General features: G+C 39.9%; 1 protein-coding gene across 1 annotated transcript in view; it reads left to right on the forward strand.

Moving 5' to 3' along the window:
• Positions 1-27,552, forward strand: part of TEAD1 (TEA domain transcription factor 1) — a 285,280-nt gene that overhangs the window by 99,254 nt on the left and 158,474 nt on the right. Inside the window, exon 2 of the mRNA XM_049781082.1 lies at positions 9,523-9,778. Within this exon, the coding sequence (XP_049637039.1) occupies positions 9,622-9,778 (157 nt within the window). The 5' untranslated portion in view covers positions 9,523-9,621. The remainder of the gene's footprint in view (positions 1-9,522; positions 9,779-27,552) is intronic.

The raw sequence follows: 27,552 nt of genomic DNA on the forward strand, positions 1-27,552 counted from the left end.
AAATTTTTGATTGGTTTCTGATCCAATAAGAAGTGAAATGTTGTCTTTGTTCCCCATTGTGCTTCATGAATAATTTTGGAAAGGTATAGATATCATTAGATAGATATACATCCTAAGTGATAGAAGCTGAGAATATAGCCTCTCCCTTCTGGAGGGTTGTTCCTGATGCAACAGAAATTAGAATTGCGAAGCAACCCAAGAAGCTGCATCTGGGCAGGCCAGCTGCTGGGGACTCAGAGTCAGTACAGAACCAACATATTATTAAGTCGTCTGGCAACAGGCTGTGTAACATTGAGTCCATTAGCCTTTTGATATCCTAGGCATGTACCCATAGACAGGCCTGGCCACTTGGGGAACCAGTATTCTGATTGTATTGGGCCTATTTCTTAGGCAATCCCTTGAGCCTCGGACTGCTTATCTGAGGGGTTGGTCAAATGCAATGTATTTATTTATCTAGTGTGGTTCTGTTCTTTAAAAAGTATACTATCTACTTTTGATTTTTTTTCTACTTTCCCCCCCAAATCTCTGGGAGCTTGAGACTCACTCCCAATATGAAGTGTCTTCGTATTGCTGACCTAATGGTTAGGTGCTTCTCAGATCTAATTCTTTGGTGTTGCTTTGTTGAGGGGTTGAGGGCCCTGCAATACAGGGGATGGAATTCAAGGTTTCACACATGTAAGACAAGTGCTCCGGCCCTTTGAATGATCTCCCATACCCAAATTATTTCTAATTTGGATTTGTCATAAGAATTGTCAACTCAGAATAATCTGATAGTGAATCTTACCAACTATGAGTGGTGTCACTCATGGTTTAGTGGAGTATCATTTGTCAGGTACTTGTTTTCTTTGCTTTTGCTAAGTCTTATTGTTGTTGCATCTACTATATTGAGTAATATTTTAGAGACCTGTTGGAATCACAGAGTTGATTTACGGAAAGGACACAGGAGTTTTTCTTTTGGCATTCTGATAGCTACTTTTGATAACTCTTATTGCATCATTTTCTTTTTGAGCAGAAAAGAAGTTGCTTTTTTCTGGATTTGAAAGTTTTTCTCAAGGTTACCAATCATCTACCTCCCAGGTATTCACAATTCAAGTTTCAGGTCTTGTCATCCACTTATTACCTGCACATCTTTGTCTTGGGCTAGACTGCTTTGACCTGAGTCTGCGGCCTTGCACTTTGGAAGGAGTATGTCTACTGATGGAAAACAGTGATTAGCTTGACTGGTGGTAGTGATGGGAGAAAGGAAGGGGCAGGATTTCTCTTGTCAATAACTAACCTTCATTAAGGGGGTAAGAAAGGTGATTCCCCTAAAGGTCGGTAATATAGAGCCGCATAGCATGAAATCAATCAAAGCCTTTCTTGAGCTGCCACCTGGACAAGTACGTAGGACTGATGGAGTGGAGAGTTAATCAGGAAATCTCAGGAGGGTAATGCTAAGTCCTCTAATGGGGTAGTCAGCATTGGAGTCTTGGTGAAGAGATATTGGTTTGTTGATGGATACTGTTGATCTGGAGGTGATTTTCAAAAATAAGAATTGAGTAATTATCTACTCCTTCCTGATGAAATGAGTGGAGCCTGTTGGCAAGTGGAGGATATGACACCGAGGCTGCTGCTGGCTCCACAACAGATGAGGGCATTCCCTGAATTTTTTTCTAGTCTTTCTGACAGTGTGTTCTATACTTCCAGCTCTCTGGAGGCTGGTAGTTCTCACCTGTATTTCTCAGGTCACTTGTTAGCAAGTTAGTGTCTGAAAATGGTAGGAAAATAATCACTTGCCCCACTTTGCATATACAAAAGCAATTAGCCACCATTAATGCCTGACATTCTTCCCAACTGCCCAGGGAGGTGAGTCAGTAGCATCATTATTCATTAGGAATTAATTAGACAGTGCTTGTTGTCATTCGTGGGCAGAGCTGAGAATTTATTTAGCACTGCCTGCATTCTCTCTCTTGGAAATCCGGCCTGGTGAAATGGTGTCATTGTGGTTTAGTGCAAGTCAGACAAGGTATGGAATGTGAGCATGATCTGAAGAAATGACTCCATGATAAAAAGTCTGTCACATACATGACTTTGGTCAACTTGTTTATGTATATAAACATGTTCTGTTCTCTGAAAGGCAAGTGTACTATCTCTCCAACATTGGTTAACTGGTTAAAGTCTTCTGGACCTGAGGATAGTACTGAACTGTAGTGCAGTGATTAAATAAGATCCTGAAGATACTTGTTATATTAGAAAAAGCTGGGACTTGGTTTGAGAAATAAAAACTTTTATTGGAGGCTAGCATTTATCTTGTGAAAAGGTTGGGTTTTCAAAGATTATAGTGACCTTTGAGCCATAGTTGCTTGGTTGAGTTGTCTGTTACAGATCATTCCAACCATGCGATTCCCTTTATATTTCTGAGATGACTCTTATATATGCCTACTTCTGCATTTTCTTCAGATCTTAGGAAAAAAGCCTAAAAATGACTAAAATCATTTTTAGTCTTTCTATCAGTTTCACTCCCTAAATACTGATTTTTTTTAATTCACCAACTCATTCAAATTTGCTTTGTTAGTGTTTAAAACCTCTTCGAATTTATTCTTTGATCACCTCTTTAGTTTCTAATCTTTGTGCTCACATTCTGTTTCTTTTTTTCATGAACTTTCTTTCTTTCTTTCTTTCTTTCTTTCTTTCTTTCTTTCTTTCTTTCTTTCTTTCTTTCTTTCTTTCTTTCTTTCTTTCTTTCTTTCTTTCTTTCTTTCTTTCTTTCTTTCTTTCTTTCTTTCTTTCTTTCTTTCTTTCTTTCTTTCTTTCTTTCTTTCTTTCTTTCTTTCTCTTTCTTCCTTCCTTCCTTCCTTCCTTCCTTCCTTCCTTCCTTCCTTCCTTCCTTCCTTCCTTCCTTCCTTCCTTCCTTCCTTCCTTCCTTCCTTCCTTCCTCCCTCCCTCCCTCCCCCCTCCCTCCCTCCCCCCCTTCCTCCCTCCCTCCCTCCCCCCTCCCTCCCTCCCCCTCCCTCCCTCCCCCCTCCCTCCCTCCCTCCCTCTCTCCCTCTCTCTCTCTCTTTCTCTCTTTCTCTCTTTCTCTCTTTCTCTCTCTCTCTCTCTTTCTTTCTTTCTTTCTTTCTTTCTTTCTTTCTTTCTTTCTTTCTTTCTTTCTTTCTTTCTTTCTTTCTTTCTTTCTTTCTTTCTTTCTTTCTTTCTTTCTTTCTTTCTTTCTTTCTTTCTTTCTTTCTTTCTTTCTTTCTTTCTTTCTTTCTTTCTTTCTTTCTTTCTTTCTTTCTTTCTTTCTTTCTTTCTTTCTTTCTTTCTTTCTTTCTTTCTTTCTTTCTTTCTTTCTTTCTTTCTTTCTTTCTTTCTTTTCTTTCTTTTCTTTCTTTTCTTTCTTTCTGTTTTTGTATCACACCTGGCAGGGTTTACTCCTGGTTCTGTGCTCAAAAATCGCCCCTAGCAGGCATGGGAGACAGCCACTCCTGCCTCTACTTAGCCAACCAAGGAGCAGTTCTATTTGAGGGTCCAAGACAGCAATGCTGTGACGGCCCTGTAGTGCCACACAGCAGAGTTTTGGGGCCCCCAGAACCACATCTTATGATGCTCCAGGGATATGCCTAGTAATGCTTGAAAGAAGGCAGTGTCAGGCATAGAACCTGGATCAGACACATGTTATGCTGTTGTTTCTCTTTGACTCTACTTTGATATTCCTTTTAGTATATCTTGGCCAAAGTTAGGGTGAGGAGGGGGAAATGAGCTAAAACTCTTCCTCATCTCAAGGAAAGATTGGATGATATATTTAACCAAACTGTTATCAAAGAATGTAACCAGGGTGTTTAAATAAAGAAATTATTAAAAATAGGGCCCGGAGAGATAGCACAGCGGGCGTTTGCCTTGCAAGCAGCCGATCCAGGATCAAAGGTGGTTGGTTCGAATCCCGGTGTCCCATGCCTGCCAGGAGCTATTTCTGAGCAGACAGCCAGGAGTAACCTCTGATCACCACTGGGTGTGGCCCAAACCCCCCCCCCCAAAAAAAAGAAATTATTAAAAATAAAAATAGATGGGGCCGGAGAAATAGCATAGAGGTAGGGCATTTTTGCCTTGCATGCAGAAGAATGGTGGTTTGAATTCCAGCATCCCATATGGTTCTCCGAGCCTGCCAGGACAATTTCTGAATGCAGAGCCAGGAGTAACCCCTGAGCACTGCTGGGTGTGACCTAAAAACCAAAAATAAAAGAAAATAAAGAAAAGATAAAGAATGTTCATATAATAACAAAAAATAAAATAATGTTTATGCCATCTAGCTGTTGGTTCATTCTTTCATGGAATATTATGCCAGGTCTTCTGCTAGCATTGAGATTCTTTGTGAGAGTAACAGATCCTGTCCTCGAGGATATCAGGTATGGATGAGAGAGCAATGACATATCAATTTACTATATTCTGTTATGGGGTCTAGGAGAACACAAGGTGATAAGTTTCCTTCACTGTTAGTGAGAGAATCTAGTTCCCTGGGGATGAGGCAAAGGGGTCTATGAGTAGCCTATTGTCCTCAGAGACAGTAATTCTCAGGCCAGTTCTTTTTTGTGTTACCTCAACATTGACTAACACAAGCTGTATGGACTTATTTTTTTTATTTTTATTTTTTTGGTTTTTGGGTCACACTCGGCGGTGCTGTCTGCTCAGAAATAGCTCTAGGCAGGCACAGAGGACCATATGGGACACTGGGATTCGAACCAACCACCTTAGGTTCTGGATCAGCTGCTTGCAAGGCAAGCACCACTGTGCTATCTCTCTGGGCCCTGTATGGACTTATTTTTGTGCAATTTGGCATTTCATTAATCACAGAAGTTAATGGTCCTTTTATCTAAGAACTCTGAAATCTTCCATAAGTGGGAGAGATACTTACCTTATGAGAGACCCAAAAGAATTTAGATGAAGGGAATACCAGATTCCCGTGCCATGTATCATATCCCTTGTTCTTTCAATAGAATTGGTGTCAGAAGCACCCACATTTGACTGTCTCACCCACTCCTTCCTCCAGGCTTTTTTTTTTTTTAAGTATGAGAATGTTTATTGGTGGATTTATATATATGCATATATATGTGATGTCATTCTACTGTGCTTATGTTACCTTTCTTGAAGTGCTATTGGGTAATTGTAAAAGAATAATTCATTTAGGAAGTATGACTCTTGGGGCACTTAGGAATATTTGGGTCACTAGTAATAGTTCTTTATGGAGTTTATTATAGTATGGCTGGGAAGAGTTTCAAAAAAAAGGATTTTAGAAACACATTGGGTATGCATAATGTATTTTCAATCAGTAAGAGTTCTTTTCTCTTTTCTTTTAAGCATTTAAGGTTTACAGTGATACCTCAGAAACAAATTTCCCGGAAAAAATATGTAAGGTATTGATCTGTGAACATAAGTTTAGTGTTATATTAAGTGTTAGAATGGAAATAAAGGTGCTTGTAACCAACTTTTCTATTTTATTTTTATATACTATTTATTTAAGCACCGTGATTACAAACATGTCTGTAGTTGGGTTGTAGTCATAAAAAGTACACCCCCCTTCACCAGTGCAATCTTCTCATTTATTTGTCTGAAAACCTTGAGGAAGAAGATTCATTATAAATGTTTTTCTCAAAGGGTAGCTTTAAAGAAATGCCTCCATTTCTTCTCCATCCTGCACTCAGTAAGTGTCTGGACATCACAAGTTATCTTACCATAATAATGGTAGACTTGAAAATAAACTGTTGTTCTTGTTTTTATAAGTGTCAGAGAACCTTTACTTTGTATCTCACTAGGTTAAGTCCCTATTACCCCTTACTGATTTTTTGTATTGGGATTGAATTTTTCATTTCCATTTTGTAATTTAAAAACCTGAGTTTTGAGAAGTCAGTTAATTCAGACCAGGCTTTTTGGTCAGTGGGTAAGTCAGATAACTGAGTTTGAGTGCCACAGCCCCTCAGTATTTTGCTTTCATTCATCAAATTGAATTTAGGTGAGGACACCAATTGTACAGACAAGCTACCCTATGCAAAATTAATTTGATTAGATTTTATTGTTGATACATTGTAGTATACATTTAACAGTCAGGTAGACTCAAAGTCTACACATTGTTAGTATACTCCTTATGTGTGGTAAATATGCTCAGAACCATTTGATACAAGGATGGTTTCCAGGCAGAGGTGGATCTTAAGCTGAGCTAGAAGGGAATTGAGGTTTGGAATGCCAGCAGTTATTTCAGTACCTAGTATGGGGAACTTTTCTCAGCCAGGCAGTGTCTTATGACCAGAAACTCTGTCCATACAGGGCCTCATTTTACAATTAGGTTGTAAAAGCAAGAACTCATCTGTGGATTATGTATCTGGTTGCTTCTGGACGTGTGTCCTGGCCTTTATCCAGAGTAGGTAATTCCATCCTACTAAACTCCAGTTGACCAAATTGCAAGAGCCTGGACACAGTTCTTCCCTATGCAGAAACTGAATAAAGCCTGTGAACAGTTGGAATAATGTTGTTCTTACTGAGTGGATGGATTAACTAATGCTTCCAATATTGCATTATATAAACAACCAAGGGCTTTTTAATCTTAGCTTCAGATGTAACCTCAAGAATCTTTGTACAGGACTCTGCAGTCTCTCTTATATGTTTTAACTACCAGGGCATTTTGGGTCACACCCGTCAGTGCTCAGGGGTTACTCCTGGCTCTGCGCTCAGAAATCGCTCCTGGCTCGGGGACCATATGGGATGCTGGGATTCTAACCATCGTCAATCCTGGGTTGGCTGCATGCAAGGCAAATGCCCTATCGCTGTACTCTCTCCGGGCCCTACCAGGACATTTTGTGTTGAATCAGAATTCTCTTTGGAACTTGCACAGAATGGTTCTATACACTCTCTGTGTGTAAAACTTAAGAGATTGTTTCATGCTTAAGAACTTTAAAATTAACAGCTATGATTCAGAAGGTCTTACCAACTTTGAATCATATACTAAGGCTTAAAATAATGGAATTTAATAAAAATAGATTCAAACTAATTTTAGTGTTTAGACTAATTGTAAGAGAAAGAATTCAGAAATGGCATCTGGAGTATGGAAACTTAGAGGTTTTATGGATCATAAATCTATGTCTGAGTCTCATTAGGGGTTGTGACCAAGTCAAAGGCATGGACACAAGGAAAATGAGTGGTGTCTAGTTTGGAACATAATCAGGAACTTGGAGACTTTACTTGTCATACATAAGAGGATATTTTTTTGTTTGTTTTTTGGGCCACACCCGGTGACGCTCAGGGGTTACTTCTGGCTATGCGCTCAGAAATGGCTTCTGGCTTGGAGGACCATATGGGACACCAGGTCCCTCCTGGATCAGCCGCATGCAAGGCAAACCACTGTGCTATCATTCTGGCCCCAAGAGGATTTTTTTGAGTGAAGATTTTCTCCCTCTGTAAAAGAGTGGGTCCTTAAGGAATGGATGAGTCGAAATTTATAAGACAAGAACAAGCCTAAAACATGGCAACACTTTATAAGACTCCAGGTCAGAGAAAGTGAGGTAGGCATTTGGTTTGCACAAGATTGCTCCAGGTTTGATCTTCTGTACACCATATGATTCCTAGGGCCCACCAGGAGTGATTCCTGAATACAGAGCCAGGAGTAACCCCTGAACACAGTGTAGCCCCATTCCACCCCCAAAAAAGAAATTTGTAAGACTCTTAAATCCCAACAAAAATAGAGAATAAGTTGAGAATTCAGAACAACCACCCAGTATTTTGTACATTGTGTATGTGTTGGGGGAGGGTTTCAGAAAACACTTCGTTACAACTTAACTTACGTCTTAGCATTTGATGTTTTTAGACATTTTTTGTAAATGTACTTGTGTTGAGAAGAATGAATCAATATTTTGAATTTGAATGGTCTATCAATGTTGGAAGGCAGAGAACCTGAGAATTTTTCATCCAGGTGCTGCCAAGTCATGACACCTCTCAGGGTCAGAAGCCCAGAGCACCATTCGACCACATCATGAACTGTGTGCTGCACATGCGCCCTAGCACATCTCAAATATGGGATCTTGCTACCCAAAGAAAGTGGGAGAGGGTTGGGGTAGAATAGGGAGAAGAGGAAAGCAAAGAGGTTGCTTGACTCTCACTCATGGGTAACTGGCCTGGAACACAGAGCCTTCATTAGTGCTGCTGTTCACTGACATCTTCCTTCTTTCCGTGTCTTTCTCCTAATGTCACAGGAGGGCAGAAGCAGTGGGAATAGCTGTCACATGAAGTTTCCTTGCTTGGCCCACTTGCCTCCCCTTTTGCTTTTTATCAGTTCCCAGGAACAGTTTCCCTCTTTGGGAGAGAAGCCTTGATTAGTAATTTGAATGCCTTTTCAACAACGGAATATTGCTATGTTAAGTGTGCAGACAGCAGGGGTGACTGCATCAGATCACTTTCACATTGGTGTTTGTGCTGTTTGACATTTGTTTGGAAAGCTGGTCCTTTGATGGCCATAGGTCGCATGCATAATTTAAGGGGAATGAATCTCTGAGAGATTTTTTGGGGCTTCTGAAATCATCAGTGCCAAGACTTCCCCCACAGTTTTCATGTGATTGGTAATTTCATGTGAATAGGTCCTTACATGAAGTGTCCTGGTGGGCATAAAAGACTTCTGTATCTGTGCTGGTTATTTTGGCCCTTGGTGTAAGGAAGGCAGGAATGGGCAATAACTTAGCTCCAACTTTATGGTTATGGTCAGGAGCGAGCCTGAGAGTGGCAAGTGTCCTGGTCATTTAAAGAAAAAACTTACAACTATAGCAGATATAGGTCACCTGACTTCACTATTTTAGTAAAAGGAGGTTCATGGTGACACAACTGCCTTCCTTCCTACCTCTTGCCACCATCTTGCATCTTAGTAATTAGTGTGACAAATACTGAGATCGTTTGTCATTCATAATTATGCCAGTTGCCATATTAAGGCAGGCGTTTGTTTTACTCTATTTTTTTTTTTAAACAACCTGCTCTGCTATGAAGATTTGATGATTATTGAGCAAAAGTGCTCCTGGTAGATAGTAGGCACTTACTAAATCTTTTTTGTATGATTTTTTTTTTTTCGGTTTTTTTGGGCCACACCCGTTTGATGCTCAGGGGTCACTCCTGGCTAAGTGCTCAGAAATTGTCCCTGGCTTAGGGCGACCATATGGGACGCCGGGGGATCGAACCGTGGTCCTTCCTTGGCTAGCGCTTGTAAGGCAGACACCTTACCTCTAGCGCCACCTCACCGGCCCCTTTTTTGTATGATTTATGTTGAACTTGTAACTCAGTGTGAGTTCTGTTCTCAGATGAAAATTCTTTGGTGCTGTAAAGATTACTTGGCTTCCTTTTGCCTACCACTGACTCTCTGTAAGAGCCTTACGTGATACATAAAGAACAAAAACCACTTGGATCACAAAAATCTTTGTTTTCTTCTAGGAGTTGTTCTTCAAGCCAAGCAGGTAGAGAACCTGCAATAGAACTAGCTAGAGCACACAATTGGTGGTTGGTTACCTTGTACTAACCAAGTTCTCATTTCTCTCTTAGGTTTATTTTCTTGAGAAGGCTCCAGGCTTCGGCTTGGAAAATCCAACCGCCAAAATTGAGCCCAGCAGCTGGAGCGGCAGTGAGAGTCCTGCCGAAAACATGGAAAGGATGAGTGACTCTGCAGATAAGCCCATTGACAATGATGCAGAAGGGGTCTGGAGCCCCGACATTGAGCAGAGCTTTCAGGAAGCATTGGCTATCTACCCACCGTGTGGGAGGAGGAAAATCATCTTATCAGACGAAGGCAAGATGTATGGTAAGTAGTTTGGAATGCTCCTTTAAAATGCAGTTACCTGCTTTTGTATTAAAGTCCTGACTATAACTAGCCAGAAGTTATAAATAAGACTGTTCCAGTGTATTAGGTTGAATGGTCTTTGCATAACTTAAGTTGGTCATCATGGTAGAGGATCATTGCCGATAAACTCCCAAATTACTCTCTGGGAGTTTCTTCTTAGACATTCTTAGCAGCATTATATCAAAAAAGTCCTCAAGGTCCAGGAAGGAACACAGATGTTTGCTAATACATACACAGACAATAAAAGTGGGTACTAGTTCTTCACAATGACGGCCTACTCTCCAGGAGTGCTGCCACTTAGCAGCACTCCTTGTTTTTATGGATAAAGAGGGGCTTGGTATGTCTTAATTTCTCTCTTCCTCTCTCTCTTTTTTTGTCTTCCTCTCTTTTTTTGACTTTCAAGAGCCAGTATTTTATATATTTACATGCAAAATACCTACACTTAAAAAAACGAAGCTTATATATAAAAACCCAACCCATTCTGGTGAGATATAAGATGCACATAAATTGATCAGACCTTTTTATTACCTGTTTGCTGCTTTGTTGCTAGTTTTTAGTTGAATGGCCAGACAGGGCATTAACTCCCCTTACCCCCCAGGATTGCTCTTACCAGTCTCCTTTTTAGGGTGACTACTTAAAGTATGCTCTGAAACAAACTCCAAGAGCACTTAATTTGGTCAAGATCAGTTAGCCAGATGGCTTGGGGTGTCAAAGCAGCAGTATATACCCATTCACTAGTGTGGTGCTTACACGGTGGGTTTGGACATCCTTTACTCCTCCTGTAAATGTTTCCAGCTGCAGATGTGTACTTTTTGGCTGCTTACCTTTTGAGAAACAGATGGCAGGTGGTTGCTTGTACATTCTGCCTTCTAATTGCACACATTGAGTTGACAGAGTTTGCATTGTAGCTGAGTCTAAAAAGAGATGCAAACAAATAACCTAAACTCAACACGAACCGGCTCAGCAACCTACCTGAGGTTGTTAACTTATCAGGGGAGTGATTTATTCTTAAATAATTTGAAAGCTTTTCCATAATAGGGTGTTGTACCTTTAATCTCTGCTTTCTCTATCAGGAGCCATAGGAGGCTGCAGCTCAAACTAACACACACACAGCTAAGGAGAAAGCAGATGGTCATGCAGCTGCCGCCAGCTGTGCGCCCCCCCCCCCCACATCGCCCTCTGCCTCTAAAACTTGGATGATGTAATGGAAACAAGGAAAATTTGCTTTTTTGTAGTCTTTCAGCTTGTCAGTGTCATATGTAGGAAAGGAAGAGAGAGAAACTATGGTTTCAGCTTTTGTTTTGTGCTCACTTGTGATCCTCGGCAGCCAAAAAAGCTTCTTTATACTTAGTGAGATGAATTGTTAACTGCTGTGGACTGAAAGTTTCAGTCTTTGGTTTTCTCTGTGTGTCTATTTCCAACCTTTCCTCTGCTTTGCTAGTTGCTTTTGGGGTCTTTTTTACCTAAAAATGCTGGTACTTTCCCTTTTAAAGCCAGAGTAGAACACTTTAATCTTTGAGTCTTCTTTGAAGCTGGCTTTATTAGGAATAATGAAGGTGTCTTTGGAACATTCTACAACTAGCATGTATTTACATAGAAGTTGTTTTAATCTAAGTCATTGGTTTAGTCTTGTACACCCTGGTCTGGGATACTGAAATCTTTCATTTCTTTTTTAAAAAGGAATCATTTGGAAAGACATCTTCCCTTCAGAAAATTAGTATGGAGCACAAGTAATTTTTTAAAAGTACATTTTTGGGGTCACAGAGATAATATAGAAGTAGGGTACTTTCCTTGCATGCAGCTAACCTGAGTATAGTCGTCAGCAACCCATATGATTCCCTAAACCCCACCAGGAGTGATCCATCAGTATAGAACTAAAAGCATAGAATCCAAGCATCACCTGGTATGGCCCCAAAACAAATAATTAAAAATACCATTTTTGTGTAAGAACAAAATCTCTTGTTAGTAAGTAGGTCTCAAAGGCTCCGACTAAGGACTGATGAGAATCTTTGAAGTTTAGATCCATGCCAGCTGTGAACATGGCGGGCAGTCCCATTTTTGGTCTGCCAAGAAGTGCTTCTCATGTTTTTGTTTTTGATAAAAAGAAGGTGAAATATTGGCTATCCACAGACCATTTGGATCTTCCTATTTTGTGATGTTGTGTTTTGGTGATTTATACCTTTGCAAAACTGATCAGCCCCTTAATAAATGGGCTGCTGCTTATAGTTGTATGTCTTTAATACTCAGGGGAGTCAGATTGTGATAGCTTCCAAAACAAACAGAGGCCTGTTTTGAGTGTTCATATTCCTCTTTCTCCATATACCCTTCCCCCATTAACATTTTATGTACAGGTTAGGCTTTGTTCTGCCTGGTTTAAGCTGGAACAACCACTCTTGAGTATGCAGCATTCAGGATTATAACTGCATACCCTTGTGTTCTACTTGGGGTGCTGGAGATGCATTTGCTGCAGTGACCCTGAAGCTACCCCTACCTGGAAGCAGCTGCCAGGAGGACAAACGTCCCTCTCAACTCCCTCTCTTTGGCCAACATGGATAATCTATGCTTCAGCTGTTGCTTTGGAAGTTAGCGGGACTGGGGGAAAGGGAGACTGAATCCCATGATAAGGAACTGCCATAGCTGCCCAGGAGCTGCCTGTAACCTACCTATAACTCTGGGTGAGAGAAAGTAAATTTGGGAGCTTCCCTGTGAGCAGGGAGGGAACACACCTGCTCTGGCTTCTGACCTGTTCCCCACTTTCTTGCTGTCTCAGGACACAAACTAAACTAGGAATGGAGGTTTCCTAAGGTCCTGAGACCATATCTTTTCTGAAAGGTTTTTGAAAATAAAAAGCATTGAAAGCGTTTTGGATTCCATAGGGTAAAATCAAAGCAACTTAATGTCTTTTAGTGAACTACTGAGTGTTTTTAACTGGGAGAGGTTATTCCCATTTTTTTAAACATTTGGAGAGTGTGTGCTGTGATGTCACTAATCCTGAGCCTTTGGAGAAGCAAGGTCAAGTACAGTGCTGATTTATTTTGGTAATGAAATTTCATTCGTGGTTGGCAGTAGGGCAAATGTAGTCTTACAGAGGGGAAGATGAAAGTGCTCTTTATGATGGGGTTTGGGCCATTAGAAGAGATGAATTAATCTTCACTGCGAACTGGCTCTGCGGGGAAGCTGAGATGTTATGAAGTTGGTCTCCTTGTGGGTAGATTACTTCTGCCTGGGCCATGCCATGTGCAGGCAGTTGTTCTGAGAGATAATTAATAATAAACAGGCATCTTTGACTCTACCTAAGAGCTTGCAAATTCACCTTTACCTTCCTTTATTTTCACATGGATGTGTTGCTGTTTCTCATAGGTGATTGGGAGATAGTAGGAGAATAAGAGGGGAAATTCTAGTTGAGCAAAATTTTCTGGAATTGAATCTTACAGGAACAAGCTCAAATTTAAAACAAGGCACAAGAGTGAACCATGGAAGTGCCTGCATGTGTTTCTTTCATGACTGAAAACCCTCACTGGTGGTTTTGCTCAGATATCGCCTATAGTCAAAGCAGGTCGGATATGGGAACTAATATTTGCTGATCCCTTTTTTTGGAGCTAGAATAAAGTAGCATTTAAAATTCTAGATTTGGAATTTATATGAATCCTTGTCCTGCTACTTATAGATTTAATATTTTGTGCAGATTGCTTCTCTCTGTGCCTTCATTTCCTTAACTGGAGAAGGGTTTTAAATAGGTCCAACTTCACAAGATTGCTTTAAGAATTAAACGGGTCATTTGTAATGGTTGCTCCCTTGCCACATTTGAACAGTGAATGGCATACAGGGAAGGGCCACATAGATGATTTGCACTAAAAACAAAGAAAGTTTTCCTCAGCCTTAAAGTTGGAGTAAATATTTTACATACAGTTTCCATCTCATGGTTGCAACCTCCTTTTGAGATGATGAAAGTTTGTGGAGGAGGAAGCTGTGGCCTGGAGGGTTTTTTCAAACAGCTTATGCATGACCAAGTATAAATGCTATAGTTGAAAGGATACAAATCCAGGTGTGTCTGATTCCCAAACTTGGTCTCTTTCGTGTGTGTGTGTGTGTGTGTGTGTGTGTGTGTGTGTGTTTATTTTATTCAACAGATGAGCTTTGAGCTTGCGAATGTGAGAAGTTATTGGAGATGCAACCTCATCCACACCCACAGGGTCTCTGCCCTCACAGAATCATCACAAGTTCATTAGCAGGAAGCATTGACCTGAGGGCAGGGCTGCATGCCAGATATTTCTGGGAAGTCTGAGGGCCCTTTGAAGATGGTCACCTTATTCTTAGCCCTTGGAAGCTTGCTCTTGGTCACGCATGTCCAGGGCATTGAGCCCAATGCTGGCAGGAAGAATGTGTCTCAAATAACGTACTAGGGAGGATGCTGAATCACAAGACTGGCCCTGATGGTGGCCAGAAAGATGTCAGGAAGATTCTGGTGTTCTGGGATCCTACAGGCAGCCTGGGCAGAGCTTGACAGGGCAATGGCTTTCTCTGTTCATGAGTAGTTACTTTCAGAGTCAGCTTCAGGGAGGATTGATGCTTTAATGCCAGCCCCCCTCACTAGTCTTGGATAGCTGTACTCTGAGCATCAAGAAGGTGAAGAAAGCACCCCCAAAGCACTTTCTGTTTACTCATTTGTGCACTCTAAACTAGGGAAGCAGAGGACTTTGGAATCACTTTTTTTCCTACTTTATAGACATAAAGGGTGGAAGAGGGAAAGAGCACATTTCAATTGTTTTCGAGTGATGGCACAACAGAGTCATCAGAATAGGGACAACGGAGGAGCACACAAGTGTACACTTGGCAATGTGAGCAAAGTGATGGAAGCCTTTACTTTTCTGGCTCTTCTGTATATGGAGAATGGTCAGGAAAGCACATGGTTGACCCATTGTAAGAGAGTAGGGACTTTCACAGTTTCTCTTTGAGGATCAAAAAGGTGGCCCCTGTCTCTGCACAGCACAAATGCCCCATGCATATCTAGCTATGGAATTGGACCTGAATCTTGTCTTCCCATTATTCCTCCTGTGAACATAAAAGCAACACCTTTAATGTCCTCTCTTTGTCTCAACTGTGGTTGAGGGTATTATTGTTTTTCTTATTATTTTGGTTTGGGGGCCACACCTGGCATTACTCAGATTACTTGTGACTCTGTGCTCAAAAATTACTCCTGGAAGGCTCAGGCACTACATGGGTTATGGGGATTGAACCCAGGTTGGCTACATGCAAGGTAAATAAATGCCTTTCTTTCTGTGCTATTGCTCCAGCTCAAGAGTGTGTTTTTTTTTATTTTAATTTTATTGAAACCATTGTGATTTATAAAGTTTTTAATAGTTGGGCTTCAGAATACAGTGAATCAGGGTCATTTCCACCACCAATGTCTACCTCTCAAGAAGGTATTATTTTAAATGACCTAGCTAAGGTATGTAAGGAAGCTGTGTCCTAAACACTCTAAACGTCCCATCCAGGACTCACCCTGTATTAGTTATTAATGATTACTGAACACATGCCGACGTGAACTGATTAAGACAAGGCAAGGTAGAGGTTAGCTTCTGAGCTTATGGAGCGACTGTCTAGAAAGAGGGGGAAATAAGGAAATTGGTTAAGTATTGGCTTCCTTTGTTTGAGAAAGAAGAATTTGTACTTAAACAGGTGGAGTAGTAGAAAAGGGGTTAATGCTGGAATCATAGAACAGATGAGTAATAGGATATTTAGAAATAGTTTGACTCCTGTGTGAATACCAAAGTCAGCATCATCAGCACTTTGATGGGAAAGTTTAATGCGTGGGGGACATGCAAAGGTTTATGTGCAAGGTGCCAGCACTTGTACAAGCCAGGTTAAAAAAAAATAGCTAATTAGGATGGTGCTAGAATTGGTCAGTGGGAGAAAAAGGAAATGGATGTCAAATAATTGCCACATTAAGTTTCAAGTAGGTTTGCTTAGGTAGTGAATAAGTCCTAAGATTTAGAAAGTTACTCTGTGGTCTTGGCTGTGAGTGTAGAGAGAAGAAATAAAATGAAATAGCTCACCTACTGAACTGTTGCTATTTCTTGGCACTTTCTCATCTTTTTTTTAATGTATTGATCAGTTTAATTCCTCATAACAACTTGCTGATGTAGATAGAATTATCCCCAGTTTACAGTAAAGAAAAACGAGGCTTAGGAAGATCCAAATACTTGCTCAAGCAAGGTGATATAGCAAATCAGTGGAACTAACATTTGAAATCCTGGCAGTCACCACAACTAACTGTGATATAACACAGATGGAAGAGTATTCTTTACTAGAGATATTTACTGCTTAAGTAACAGAGCACAATTAGGGATCATTTACAACTCCATGTTTATATTTGACAATGCAAGAGCATAGAAGAGCCACATTCAGCCAGAGAAGCAGACTTAACCTGAGATAACTTTGTTTCAAAATGGACCTCTTAATGATTTCATTTATTTTTGGTTTTGAGGCCACCTAGCAATGCTCAGGGATTACTTCTGACTTTGTTCCTGATAGTGCACAGGAGACTTACCATATTCAGTGCCAGGGATCAAACCTGGATTGTCTTTGTGTAAGGAAAGTTCTTTGACCCCTGTACTAGCTCTATGGCCTACCATTTTGTGCTTTTAAAAAAAAAAACTTTGAATTATAAATTATTTTATAAATATATACAGGCAGTTCTGAACCTTCACTGCCCCCAAATGCACATGTGTATACTATTGCAGTGTTGTATATTTCTTCCAGTGACTTCTGGAGACAAGGTTCAGACTTGATACTGTGGACAGAGATGGAAAGGGCATTCAGATTCAAGGAACAGAGTCCAGAAGGGAGGACAAATATCTGATGTCCTTCAGTTGAAGTTGTCTCTTGGATGTCACTGTATCATAGAAGGCCTTGAATGCTGTGTATTTCGTGCTCATGCTGAGGGCAGAGAAAAGTAGTTTCCTCAGTTCATGTTTTACGTGGCTGTCCTGAGAGGTGTTAATACAAGTTAGATGGTTGAGGGTGAGGCCTAAGCTTGGGTACTGGTAGTTATGGCAGAGATGTTTCAGAGATTGAATCAACAGGATCCCCTGGCCTGATATGGTTTATGAGTGAGGAGAAGGAGTTGAGATGATTTCAGGCTTCTGCTTCTCGATGCTGGGGAGCTGATGGAACTATTAAATAACATGAAGACAGGAGAAGCAGGTTTGGAGAGCAGAGAAAAAGAATGAGGAGTTGGTCATGTGCTTGAGGGACTGGTTGGTCATTCAGATGAAGACTAATATTGCGTGTAGGAAGGTGGAAACCCCTACCTTGATCTCAGACAACTGGTAGTGCAAGGGCAGGTGGGAGTGCTCCATCAGAGCAAAGGCAATGACAGCCTGTGAAACTCTACCTAGCTCATGGTTTTCTCACGAGAGAATTAGCAGGTACTGAACATACTTTTGAACTATTTTTCTCTTGTTCCCTTCATTGTTGCTGCAATGACTGTGATTTACATGCTCAATTGCAGCTTTCATCTACACTTGGTTTCGGTGCTCAGGAGAACACATACTTTATTGTGGTACTCAGGGATCCCAATAGGAGAGCAGTGGACATGCAGCCTCATATTGACAAGGTAATTCTCTACCACTGACTCTCATCTCTGGGTCCAGTCAAGAATTTTCAATGGAGTGTCTGGAATAGTAGAAGAGTAAAATAGATAGATGCCTTTTGAAGAAAAAAGGGGACATATTAATGGTTCCCAAGCATGACCACCATTAACAGAAATCCTGGAGATGTTATAAAGAGGCTGAACAAAAATGGAATCAAACTAATTGAATCAGAATCTTGGGGATTCCCTGAAGGGCTATAGCAATAGTTAAGCAGTATGGCATTTGCCTTGCACAGGGCTGACCTGGGTTTGATCCTCAGCTTTTTATATGGTCACCTGAGCCACACCTGTAGTAATTCTGAACAGCAAGTAACCCCTATACATTGCCAAGTATGGCCCCAAGCCCCCCAAATAAAAAAAATATAATTCCTTGGCGGTAGTTTGGCTAATGAGCCAGATTTAAGAACCAAGGCTTAGCTACAGCCTGGATCCAAGAAGACGAGCCTCTCCATTTAGGATTGGTTAAAGAAACAAATGAACAAAAAATAAAGCTAACATTTGGAATAGTCTTTGCAAACTTTGGGTGCACAAATAAGCTGCATTACTTAGTTCATGCTGATTCTGTACTGAGAAGGTACATTAGCATGAGAGTCTTTGAAAAGATTTGGCCAATGCTGGTAAAAAGCCATATAATGATAGTAGCATGAAGACTGTAGAAATGTAAAGAAAGATGTATTTTTGGATGGGAGAAACTTGGTCATTAAGTAGATAGGAAAAAAACGATTAGGAATGGAAATATTTGATGAAACAAAATGCAGATGAAATTTTAAAGAAAATGGTACCAAAAAAGGGTACAAAACAAAAGAAGATATTTGGATGGCTGAATGAATATTTTCCTCACAAGAAGGGTAAGGCTTTGTGGGTTGAAATGATCATGCATTTTTGGAAAGAAGAGCTAGCATAGGAGAGATATTATAGGCGTATGAGATATGGTGACACAGCAGTTAGTAAAAAGAATTACTGAGACATGAACTGAAAGCCTAGAAGAAATTTGAGAGTCTTGGGCTTGTTGTTGTTGCTTAGGGTATTTTTGGGGGGCGGAGGGTGTTTGGGAACACACCTGGCTATGCTTTGGGTTTATTCTTCACTCTATACTTAGGAATTACTCTTGGCAATGCTCAAGGGACCATATGACATGCTGGGGATTGAACAATTGGTCAGCCATGCGCATGGCAAGCATTCTATGTGCTGTACTATCTCTCAGGTCCCTGCTTTCTTTTTTTAAATTGAAAACTTTATTGAGATTATAAAGGCATTTGCAGTTGAAATACTAATTCACAGATTATCTGGACTTTCTGTCCATTTTTTTCTACTTGGAAAATTCTGCAAAACTAGTGTCACTTTACAACCAGGATATCGATGTTGATACAATTCATTGATAGTTTTTTACACTAAAAAAGTTATTTAAAGAAAATGCATCACATAATTGACCACAATACATTAAAATACATCCAGATAAGTGAAAGCGAGTTATTGAGAAAAAATAAATAAAAATAAGAAATGAAAAGTTTAAAAAAGAAAAAAGGAAAAAGTACAGCAGCATTCGCATTGTGATCATTACTGTGCCTCCAAAGAAGTCATTAATACAGTGACAAAAAGTTTAGTTAGCTCTTGTTGTTAGCTGTCCATTCTATTAAATTTGTGTTTTCCCATAGGTATAACAGCATAAAGCAAATGAAATTGTCAGAGATTCATAACACTATTACTGATATTGCTGAATTTCAGGGGCATGTACCCAGTTGCCAGGATTCCTGGGAGAAGGATGATATGGGGTGAGTGTGCTCACACTCACTCCAAAAAACCTCAGTATATCAGTCCCAAGACACTGCATTGCACTTCATTAAAAATTATATTAACCTGCACTTTATTGATTTTATGGATTTATTTTTCTTTAGTTATACTATTGTGCATAAACATGTGTATTGAGTTCTATGTGCTGCAATCACTCGTGTAGTCTTGTTGTCTCTGTCACTGTAATAGTACAGGAAGCACAATTACCTCATTGATGACTAGTATTGTCCATTTATGGCCAAACTCAACTCTCCCATCCATTTTCCCCCAGCTTATCCCTAATTATGGACATCCATTAGTCATCTATCTCTAAAACTTTGTCGTTTCAAACATAATTGAATGGAGTCACTGTATGCAACCTTTGGGATGATATCTTTTTCTATTCAGTATAATTCCTGGGAGAGTCAAACAAGTTGTGTGTATCTACAATTATTAAGTAGTAATCTGTGATGTATGGATGTGTCATCCTGTGCATCTGTCTATTCCAAGGCATGAGGACTAATTCTAATTTCAGTCCATTAGAAATAAAACTGTAGTGGACATTTATGCATAAGCATTTGCAAGTGAGCATGGTTTTTACATCTGTGAGAAAAAATTCCAAGTATGTAATTGCTGATTCCATATGGTTGTTATATATTTAGTTTTAAAATGTGATTTAATTTTATATTATTTTATCTGTTTAGTGTTTTTCCAGAACATCTGTGCTATTTGACATTCTCACCTGCAATCTAGGTTCTCTGCATGCTTGCAAGTATTTGTTGCTATCACTATATTTTTATTTCAGTCATCTATAGGTGTGTGGTGATACCTCATGTGGCTTTAATTTGCATTAGCCTAATGAATAATGATGTTAAACATCCTTTCATGTGCTTATTTGCCATCTGTATCTTCTCTTCTGTGAAATGTCTTTTCATATCTTTTCTTAATTGGATAATTTATATTTTTTACTGTTGAGTCTGGGAAGTTCTTTAGTCAAAGCATGAATCATTTGATGGATATGTGGTTTCAAAATATATTTTCCTTCTCTGTAGTTTATTTTTTATTGTCATCTGGGATCCACATACTACAAGTTTGTTTCTATGAACTTCAGCTTATTCATTTTTCTTTAATACTTGTATTTTTGCTATCAAAATCTATGAATTCATTGCTGTGTTCTGGTCCTGAAGACATTCTTCTATGTTTTATATAAAAGGCTTTTAGTTTTATGTTTACACTTAAATTTATGATCCTTTTTGAATTAGTTTTTGTATAAACTTGGAGAAGCTCAATAGCATGCTTATGTATCTTTTTTTTTTTTTTTTAATCTGAAGATCAATCCAGTAGATACGAAGCCAGGTAATGTGAACCTGATAGTTCAGTGATTGGGCTGTAATGTAAGCGAGGGTCACTAGGATTAACCCTGGTGTTTCTTTAGGGCACATGCAGTGTTGAATATTTAATTCAGGTCATGCATCCTAGGCAAGTATTGCACCCCCATGTGCTGCCTCTCTGGTTCATGTTATCTTTTTATTTCCACCACCCTCAATAATCTGACAGTTGTCAAGGCTTGGAGTCTCAACTAAAAGGTGTTGATGACTGGCTGTTTGAAAAGAGATAATATAAAGAAAAGAGGGATGCTATGAAGCTGGGGGATTGATAAGTCACATATGTGCTTCTCAGCTGAGTTAGAGAAGTTGCCAGAAGGGTGGCTGTGGTCATGCCTGGGAGAGACAGCATCTAGATTAGAAGTGGAAAGATTTCAAGTGATGAGTTTCAAGGTGTGGCTACAAATGCGGCGAACTGATAGGAGTGTGGGCGATGGCCCCCAGAGACCAGGATGTTAAACATTGGGAGGCTCATCAGCATTGGTTGACTTATCACTTCATTGTGGAAGTCATAATAGTAAGGTGTTAATTTGTAAGTAATTCAGAGTAGCTACAAATTGGAGTGAATTTCTTGAGGAAGATATGACACTAGTGAAGAGAAGAGAAAGAGTGATGTAATAGGGTTGGAGCAGTGGTAGGGCTTTTGCCTTGCATGTGGCTGACCCAGGACGGCGGTTTGATCCCCGGAGTCATCCCCTATGTTCCCCCAAGCCAGGAATGATTTCTGAGCGCATAGCCAGGAGTAATCTCTGAGCGTCACCGGGTGTGGCCCAAAAACCAAAAATCCAAAAATAAAGAAAGAAAGGAAAGAAGGTGTGATGTAAGTAGGTGAATAGTATGGACCTAGATAAAAGAAGATGGCATAATGCTGAGGTTCTAAGGAACCACTAACATTCTCCCCCCTCCCAATTTTTTCTCACCCCAAACCATACATTTTTTGCTGGGTATCATTGGAACAGTCATTTTTGTGCCTTGTTGCCACTATCTGTTGAATGGGGAAGATACAGCAACAAATTTCTCCTTATCCTTCAGAAGTGTTAAGAGAAAATTCAGTTAGATATAAGCAAATGCTTAAGTGAAATTTTTTTTTTGTTTTGTTTTTGGGCCACACCCGTTTGATGCTCAGGGGTTACTCCTGGCTATGCGCTCAGAAATCGCCGCTGGCTTGGGGGGACCACATGGGACGCCGGGGGATCGAACCACTGTCCATCCTATGCTAGCGCTTGCAAGGCAAACACCTTACCTCTAATCCACCTTCTCGGCCCCAAACTTTTTTTTTTTGGGGGGGGGGGTCACACCCGGCAGTGCTCAGGGGTTACTCCTGGCTCTATGCTCAGAAATCGCCCATGGCAGGCACAGGGGACCATATGGGATGCGGGGATTCAAACCACCGTCCTTCTGCATGAAAGGCAAATGCCTTACCTCCATGCTATCTATCCGCCCCTTCTTAAGTGAATTTTAAAAGCAATGCTTTTATGAGGTTCAGCTCATCCAAGATTTGTTGGAAAAGGTCAAAAAGAATATTTTTATATTCAGCTGGTAGGCCTCTTGTCTTGCACGTGGCTGACCCCAGTTTGATCCCTGACATCCCCTAGAATCTCCCAATCAGGGGGACTTACCCTAGTAATTCCTCCAACCAGAAATTATTTCACTAGGAATAATTCCTGAGTGCAGAGCTAGATGTAGTCTCAGAGCATAGTGGTCTATGTTTTCCCCTACTGAAATAGTGAATATTTGAGGCCGTTACTTACAGTTTGATGAAATAAAGATGTTGGGAGCAAAAAAAGGATTGAATTGAACCTCCCTTTTCAGAGATTCTGCAGAAATAAGATTGGAGAGGGGACATTCAAGGCAAACCTGCCTGGATTAGAGTCATGGATGATAGAAACCAGAGGCCTTAATTGCTCAGGAGGCGAAAGATGCCCCATACCTGTGACTTACCACAGTGGAAGGAGTGGATGGAAGCATATGTTCTTAGCAGCACAGCCCTGTGTCCTGACATTGTCTGCTGTTCCCTGCTATTTCTAGGACTTGGACCCCTTGCTCCCTTGTGTCTATGGACTTCATTTTATTTGAGAGCGTTTCTAATTTCTTATTACTGTGGCTGGAATGTGGTGTGCCATGATTGTTCAGTGGTTAGAGCTCGGCCTATTGGCTGCAGTAGCCCTGGCTTGATTCCAAATTCTAATTTCTTATTACTATTAAATGTTTTCTTCTCATTCCATTGACAGGGCAAGTGTTTAAAAGGGCCGTTTTGCCAAGTTATCATTATTATGATTGTGTGTATATCTTTAGCAAAAATGTTATTTTAGAGAACTTTAATTCTGCAAATTTAAATATATGACTTGTATTGTGTGTCTAGGATCATAAAAAATCTAAAATAATGAATAACACAAATTTGAATTGTTGGCACTGAATGATGGGATCATAAGAAAGTTACTCCATTTCTATCATGCCTTTCTATTAATGGAGTTTGGGGTAGGATTGTTGGTTTTGTTTTGGGTTTTGGGTTTGTTTCAGTTTTTGATTCATACCCATCACTGCTCAGGGCTTACTTCTGGCTCTGTGTTCTGGGAACACTCTTAATGATTCTCAGAGAGTCCTATGTGGTGCTTGGGATTTGAAGCAGGGTCTTTAAAAGGCAAGGCAAATTTATTACCCACTGTATTATCTTTCTGGCTTCTGTTTGTTTTAACTATAGTGAATGCATATTTCTTTTAAAATTGGCGAAAAAAGAATGAGCAGATTTTCTTTCCCTCTCTGATTCTGAGTAAGAAAGACTCAGTAAAGAAAAATGTAGCAAATACTCAGAATTGGAAGTAATCCAGATTGACACATTTCACTGGGGTATGATCTTCTTCGGGACTCTTGCAGTATCCTGGTGGACAGGACGGTAGAATTTGGGGAGGAGCTGGAGCCAATGAGCTCCCTTGTCTGTGTGTGGGTGGCCAGGTCACCAGTCTTTGAGAACAGGTGGTCAGAAAGTGGTGGTGCTGTAGCCAGGAAGCAGGACAGAGTGTTCTTATTATAGGTTTTAGGACATGGGTTCGGGAGTTCAACAGGTGCTCTAGCCAGCTGGACAGCCAGACTAACAATGTCAGCTGTCCAGACTAACAGTGGCATTATTCTGACACTCATGTGTTATGGTGAAAGGGTGATGGGAAGGAGAGCAAAATGTTCAAATTCATTCTTTGCATGTCTACTTGCTCACAGCAAAGAGCCACCCTAAACTGAACAGGAGTAAGCATATCCCCTCTCTGCTGAGCCATTGTTCATCCTTTTAACCTGTACTTGAAAGTAGACATGCTCTGTGCCCAGGGCTTTGAGATCATCTGAAATATGTCCTTAGTTTTTCTGTTTGTTTGAGCATGCTATTCTATTGTAATAAAGTCTTGGTAAGTAATGTACATGCATTTGCCTCTGGTAGAAGTAGTTTTAAGAACATATAATATTTTGAAAACCATATATCTGTACTACAAATTTTTACTTGGTTTTAATCACTTGATTTAATTTCAGACATGTTTCTCTTTCTCCCATTCCTCCTGTCAAACACTTTAATTCTAAGTAAATAATTAATTTAAAATGTTCTTGAAATTTTACACGAACAGTATTTCTCTAAAGTCTCTTTTGCTCATCAGTATCGCCCTCTTTTTCAGACCCATTTTTTCCACCACTCTCTGATTTTAAAATATCCTGAAAGGTGTGAGGGAACTTCCTGACTGGGACAGAAGTTTGTTACAATTTTTAAATAGCTTTGCAGCTTTGTTCATAGGCATTGAAATTGGTCATTAGCAAAAAATTTCCAGACATTGTTCCTTTTGCAATATAATTGATTACTCCAAAGCTTTGCAGCATTTGAGATAATATTTAACATGTTAACAAGCTGAGGTTTCCTTCCCACTGCCCAATTTACAGATTCCCAGTTACTCACTCTCTGACTGCCTTTTTACTAGGTCTCCCTCTCTGCTCTTGATTTGCTTGCTATTGTTTTGAGGCTAGGCTTTGGCAACTGTCTCTTAGATGAATGGTTCTATTACAAACACAGCAGCTTCTGTGAGAGCTTAGAAGAGATTGTTGTTTATGACTGCCTTTATTGGTAGGTTTGGTACATGGTAATGTCCTGATAAAAACATTATACCTATAAAGTAGCCACAGCATTAAACATATTTGATTGTGAGTAAGGTAGTGGAGTTGATGACATGCCAGATGTGAGGTATCGGATTGCATGTTTATTCAACTGTTATTGTAATCTCTGTACTCGGATGTGCCTTTGTATTTGCTGTCTCACAGCAACACACAGAACACACTGGTGATACGATCCTGATTATGGAAGATGCTATTTGGGTTACTTGGAACATAAACCATATATATTTGGCAACATTCTCTCAGTCCCCATGTGTCCTGAGACCGCAACCATAAACAGTTGTTAGGTGTAGAGAATTGCCATGTGGGATGACCACATGTAGGGGGGAAGAGGTCTTTAAGACATAGCCTGACTAGGCAGACATTCTATGAAGATTTAAGAGTAAGGATGACTTTTTATTTAAGATTTGTGGTGTGCTACGACAATCCATGTATGGATTGCTTCAAAATCTTATCAATGGCAACTGTTGTTATTCCCATGTTATTACTAAAAATGTGTCATGAGCCAGACAGGTTGACTTATAATGGCAATATATGGCAGTGCTGAGGTGCATGGGGCCATTTCTGGTGGTGTTGGACAGTGGGATCAGGCCTGGTATTGAATACAGGTCTTTGCACATGCTAGGCAAGTTCTCTAGCACTTGAGCTGTGACTCTTGGACTTCAGAGTCACTTTCACTGTGTGCTTGATAGATAATACTGTGGGTAAGGTACTTAACTTGCATGTAACCAACTAGGCTTGATTCTGGGTCCATATTTGGTCCCTTGCGTCCCTCCAAAAATAATCCCTTAATATATAATCAGGCTCAAAAACAAATAAAAATCACTTTTAATGAATATAGAACCAGGACTAGCCCTGCTGAAGGTGGCTCACAAACAAACATACAAACAAACAATCAAACTACAAAATCACTTTTAATGTTCCTGTCTGCATCCTCATCCCTTCGAGTATTGTTTCTGTGACTCACACTTTCTTGGCATAGCACCTACCAAGCTTATAAGCCCTCAAAAATGTTTGAATTTGTAGACGTTGTTGATAATAATTTCATCTTTTATCTTTAAAAGGTGTCTTTTCCATATTCTTATCATTGTTATCACATTTATAGCAATCAAATGAAATAATGAGGGCAGCAATTAGAATTTCATAGATAAGAAACCTGAGAAATAGCTCATTGCACTCCAGTTCATTCAAGCTTTGCATGCTGGCGGCCCAGATTCTATCCTAGACACCTCCTGGTCTACCAGTACTGAGAGTTGTGGCCTCAAAACCAAAGGGATCAAAAGAAAGAAATTGAGACACAGTACAGGATGTTTCCTTTTTGAATATCATCTTACTGTGAGGAAACTTCTAGTGAAGTAGGATTTAGGGTGGGTTCCCTACACCACACTTTTGTGCTTTCACACTTCCATTATAGCTGCATTGACCCTGTGCCTAAGAGGTCGTGAACAAGATCATTTTATTTACAACTTTTGCTCACATCACAGTGATTCTGACCAAAGGGGATATTCAGGGGCTATATAGGATTGCTGAGTTCAGTTTGGTTATTATAGTGAGTAAATCTACCCATCTGGTTGAATTTTTATAACGGTAATAATACATACCTCTAAATACCAGTCTAGGGACCAGTGAGACTGTACCACAGGTAAGGCACTTGCGTTGTATGCTGCTGACTCAGATTCATTTCCCAGGATCCCATACGGACCCCTGAGCACCAGCAGAAGTAAGCACTCTTGAGCAAAGAACCAGGAGTAACCTGCCACCCCCCCCTACTCCCAAATTAAAGCCAGTCTATAACAAGGATTTTTTTTCTAGTGCATGCATGGCACAACATGCTTGTTAGCTTTTTTGTAAATGATGTCTATATATGTATATTGCTTTTTTTTTTTTCAGGGTAGTTTTGGTTTTAATCTTAATGATCTGGACATCTCTGATAATGTTGTTCTTGAATGAGCCATTAAGTGGAATAAGGAAATAAATACTCAGGGTAACATCCAGAAGGATGATAACTTGGGGGATGATTACAAGACTTTTGTGAATAGAAAATCTGGTCAAAATCAAAGAATCTGTATAGTTCAGATTTAACCTCTTTTAGTCTTTGTAGTTGCTAATGTATTAGGGTTCTTGTTTGCTTGTCTATTGTAATGGAGGCTGTCTGGGTTTAAATCCTGGGTACGGCTTCTTACAGGTATGTAACCATGTGCACATTTTCTGAATCTCTTATTTTTTATCTAATAAATGTGTCTATATTAGCACCTACTTATGTTTCATGTGAATTTTAGTGAAATAATTAAATGGTTTTAAATGGTATTAAAATGGGATGCATCCCAAAGTTTCCTAAATACAACAAAAACAGAAACAAGGCATAGACATCAGAATAAAAGGAATCTACAAAAAAAATTTTAAATCTGTACAGATGCAGAATTTTTTTTTCTTTTTCTTTTTTCTTTTTTTGGGCCACACCCGGCGGTGCTCAGGCGTTACTCCTGGCTGTCTGCTCAGAAATAGCTCCTGGCAGGCACGGGGGACCATATGGGACACCGGGATTCGAACCAACCACCTTTGGTCCTGGATCGGCTGCTTGCAAGGCAAACGCCGCTGTGCTATCTCTCCGGGCCCCAGATACAGAATTTTTAACGCAATAAAAATAAAATGAATATTGTAAAAATATTTAAAGGATTACACACCATGACCAAGTGAGATCTATCCACAAAATTCTGTTATTATAAAGTCAGAAATTACATAATATAATATACAATCTATAAAAGTCATATCTATCATCTTAA

Source organism: Suncus etruscus, chromosome 9, assembly GCF_024139225.1.
Source record: "Suncus etruscus isolate mSunEtr1 chromosome 9, mSunEtr1.pri.cur, whole genome shotgun sequence".
In the NCBI taxonomy this organism is placed as follows: domain Eukaryota; kingdom Metazoa; phylum Chordata; class Mammalia; order Eulipotyphla; family Soricidae; genus Suncus; species Suncus etruscus.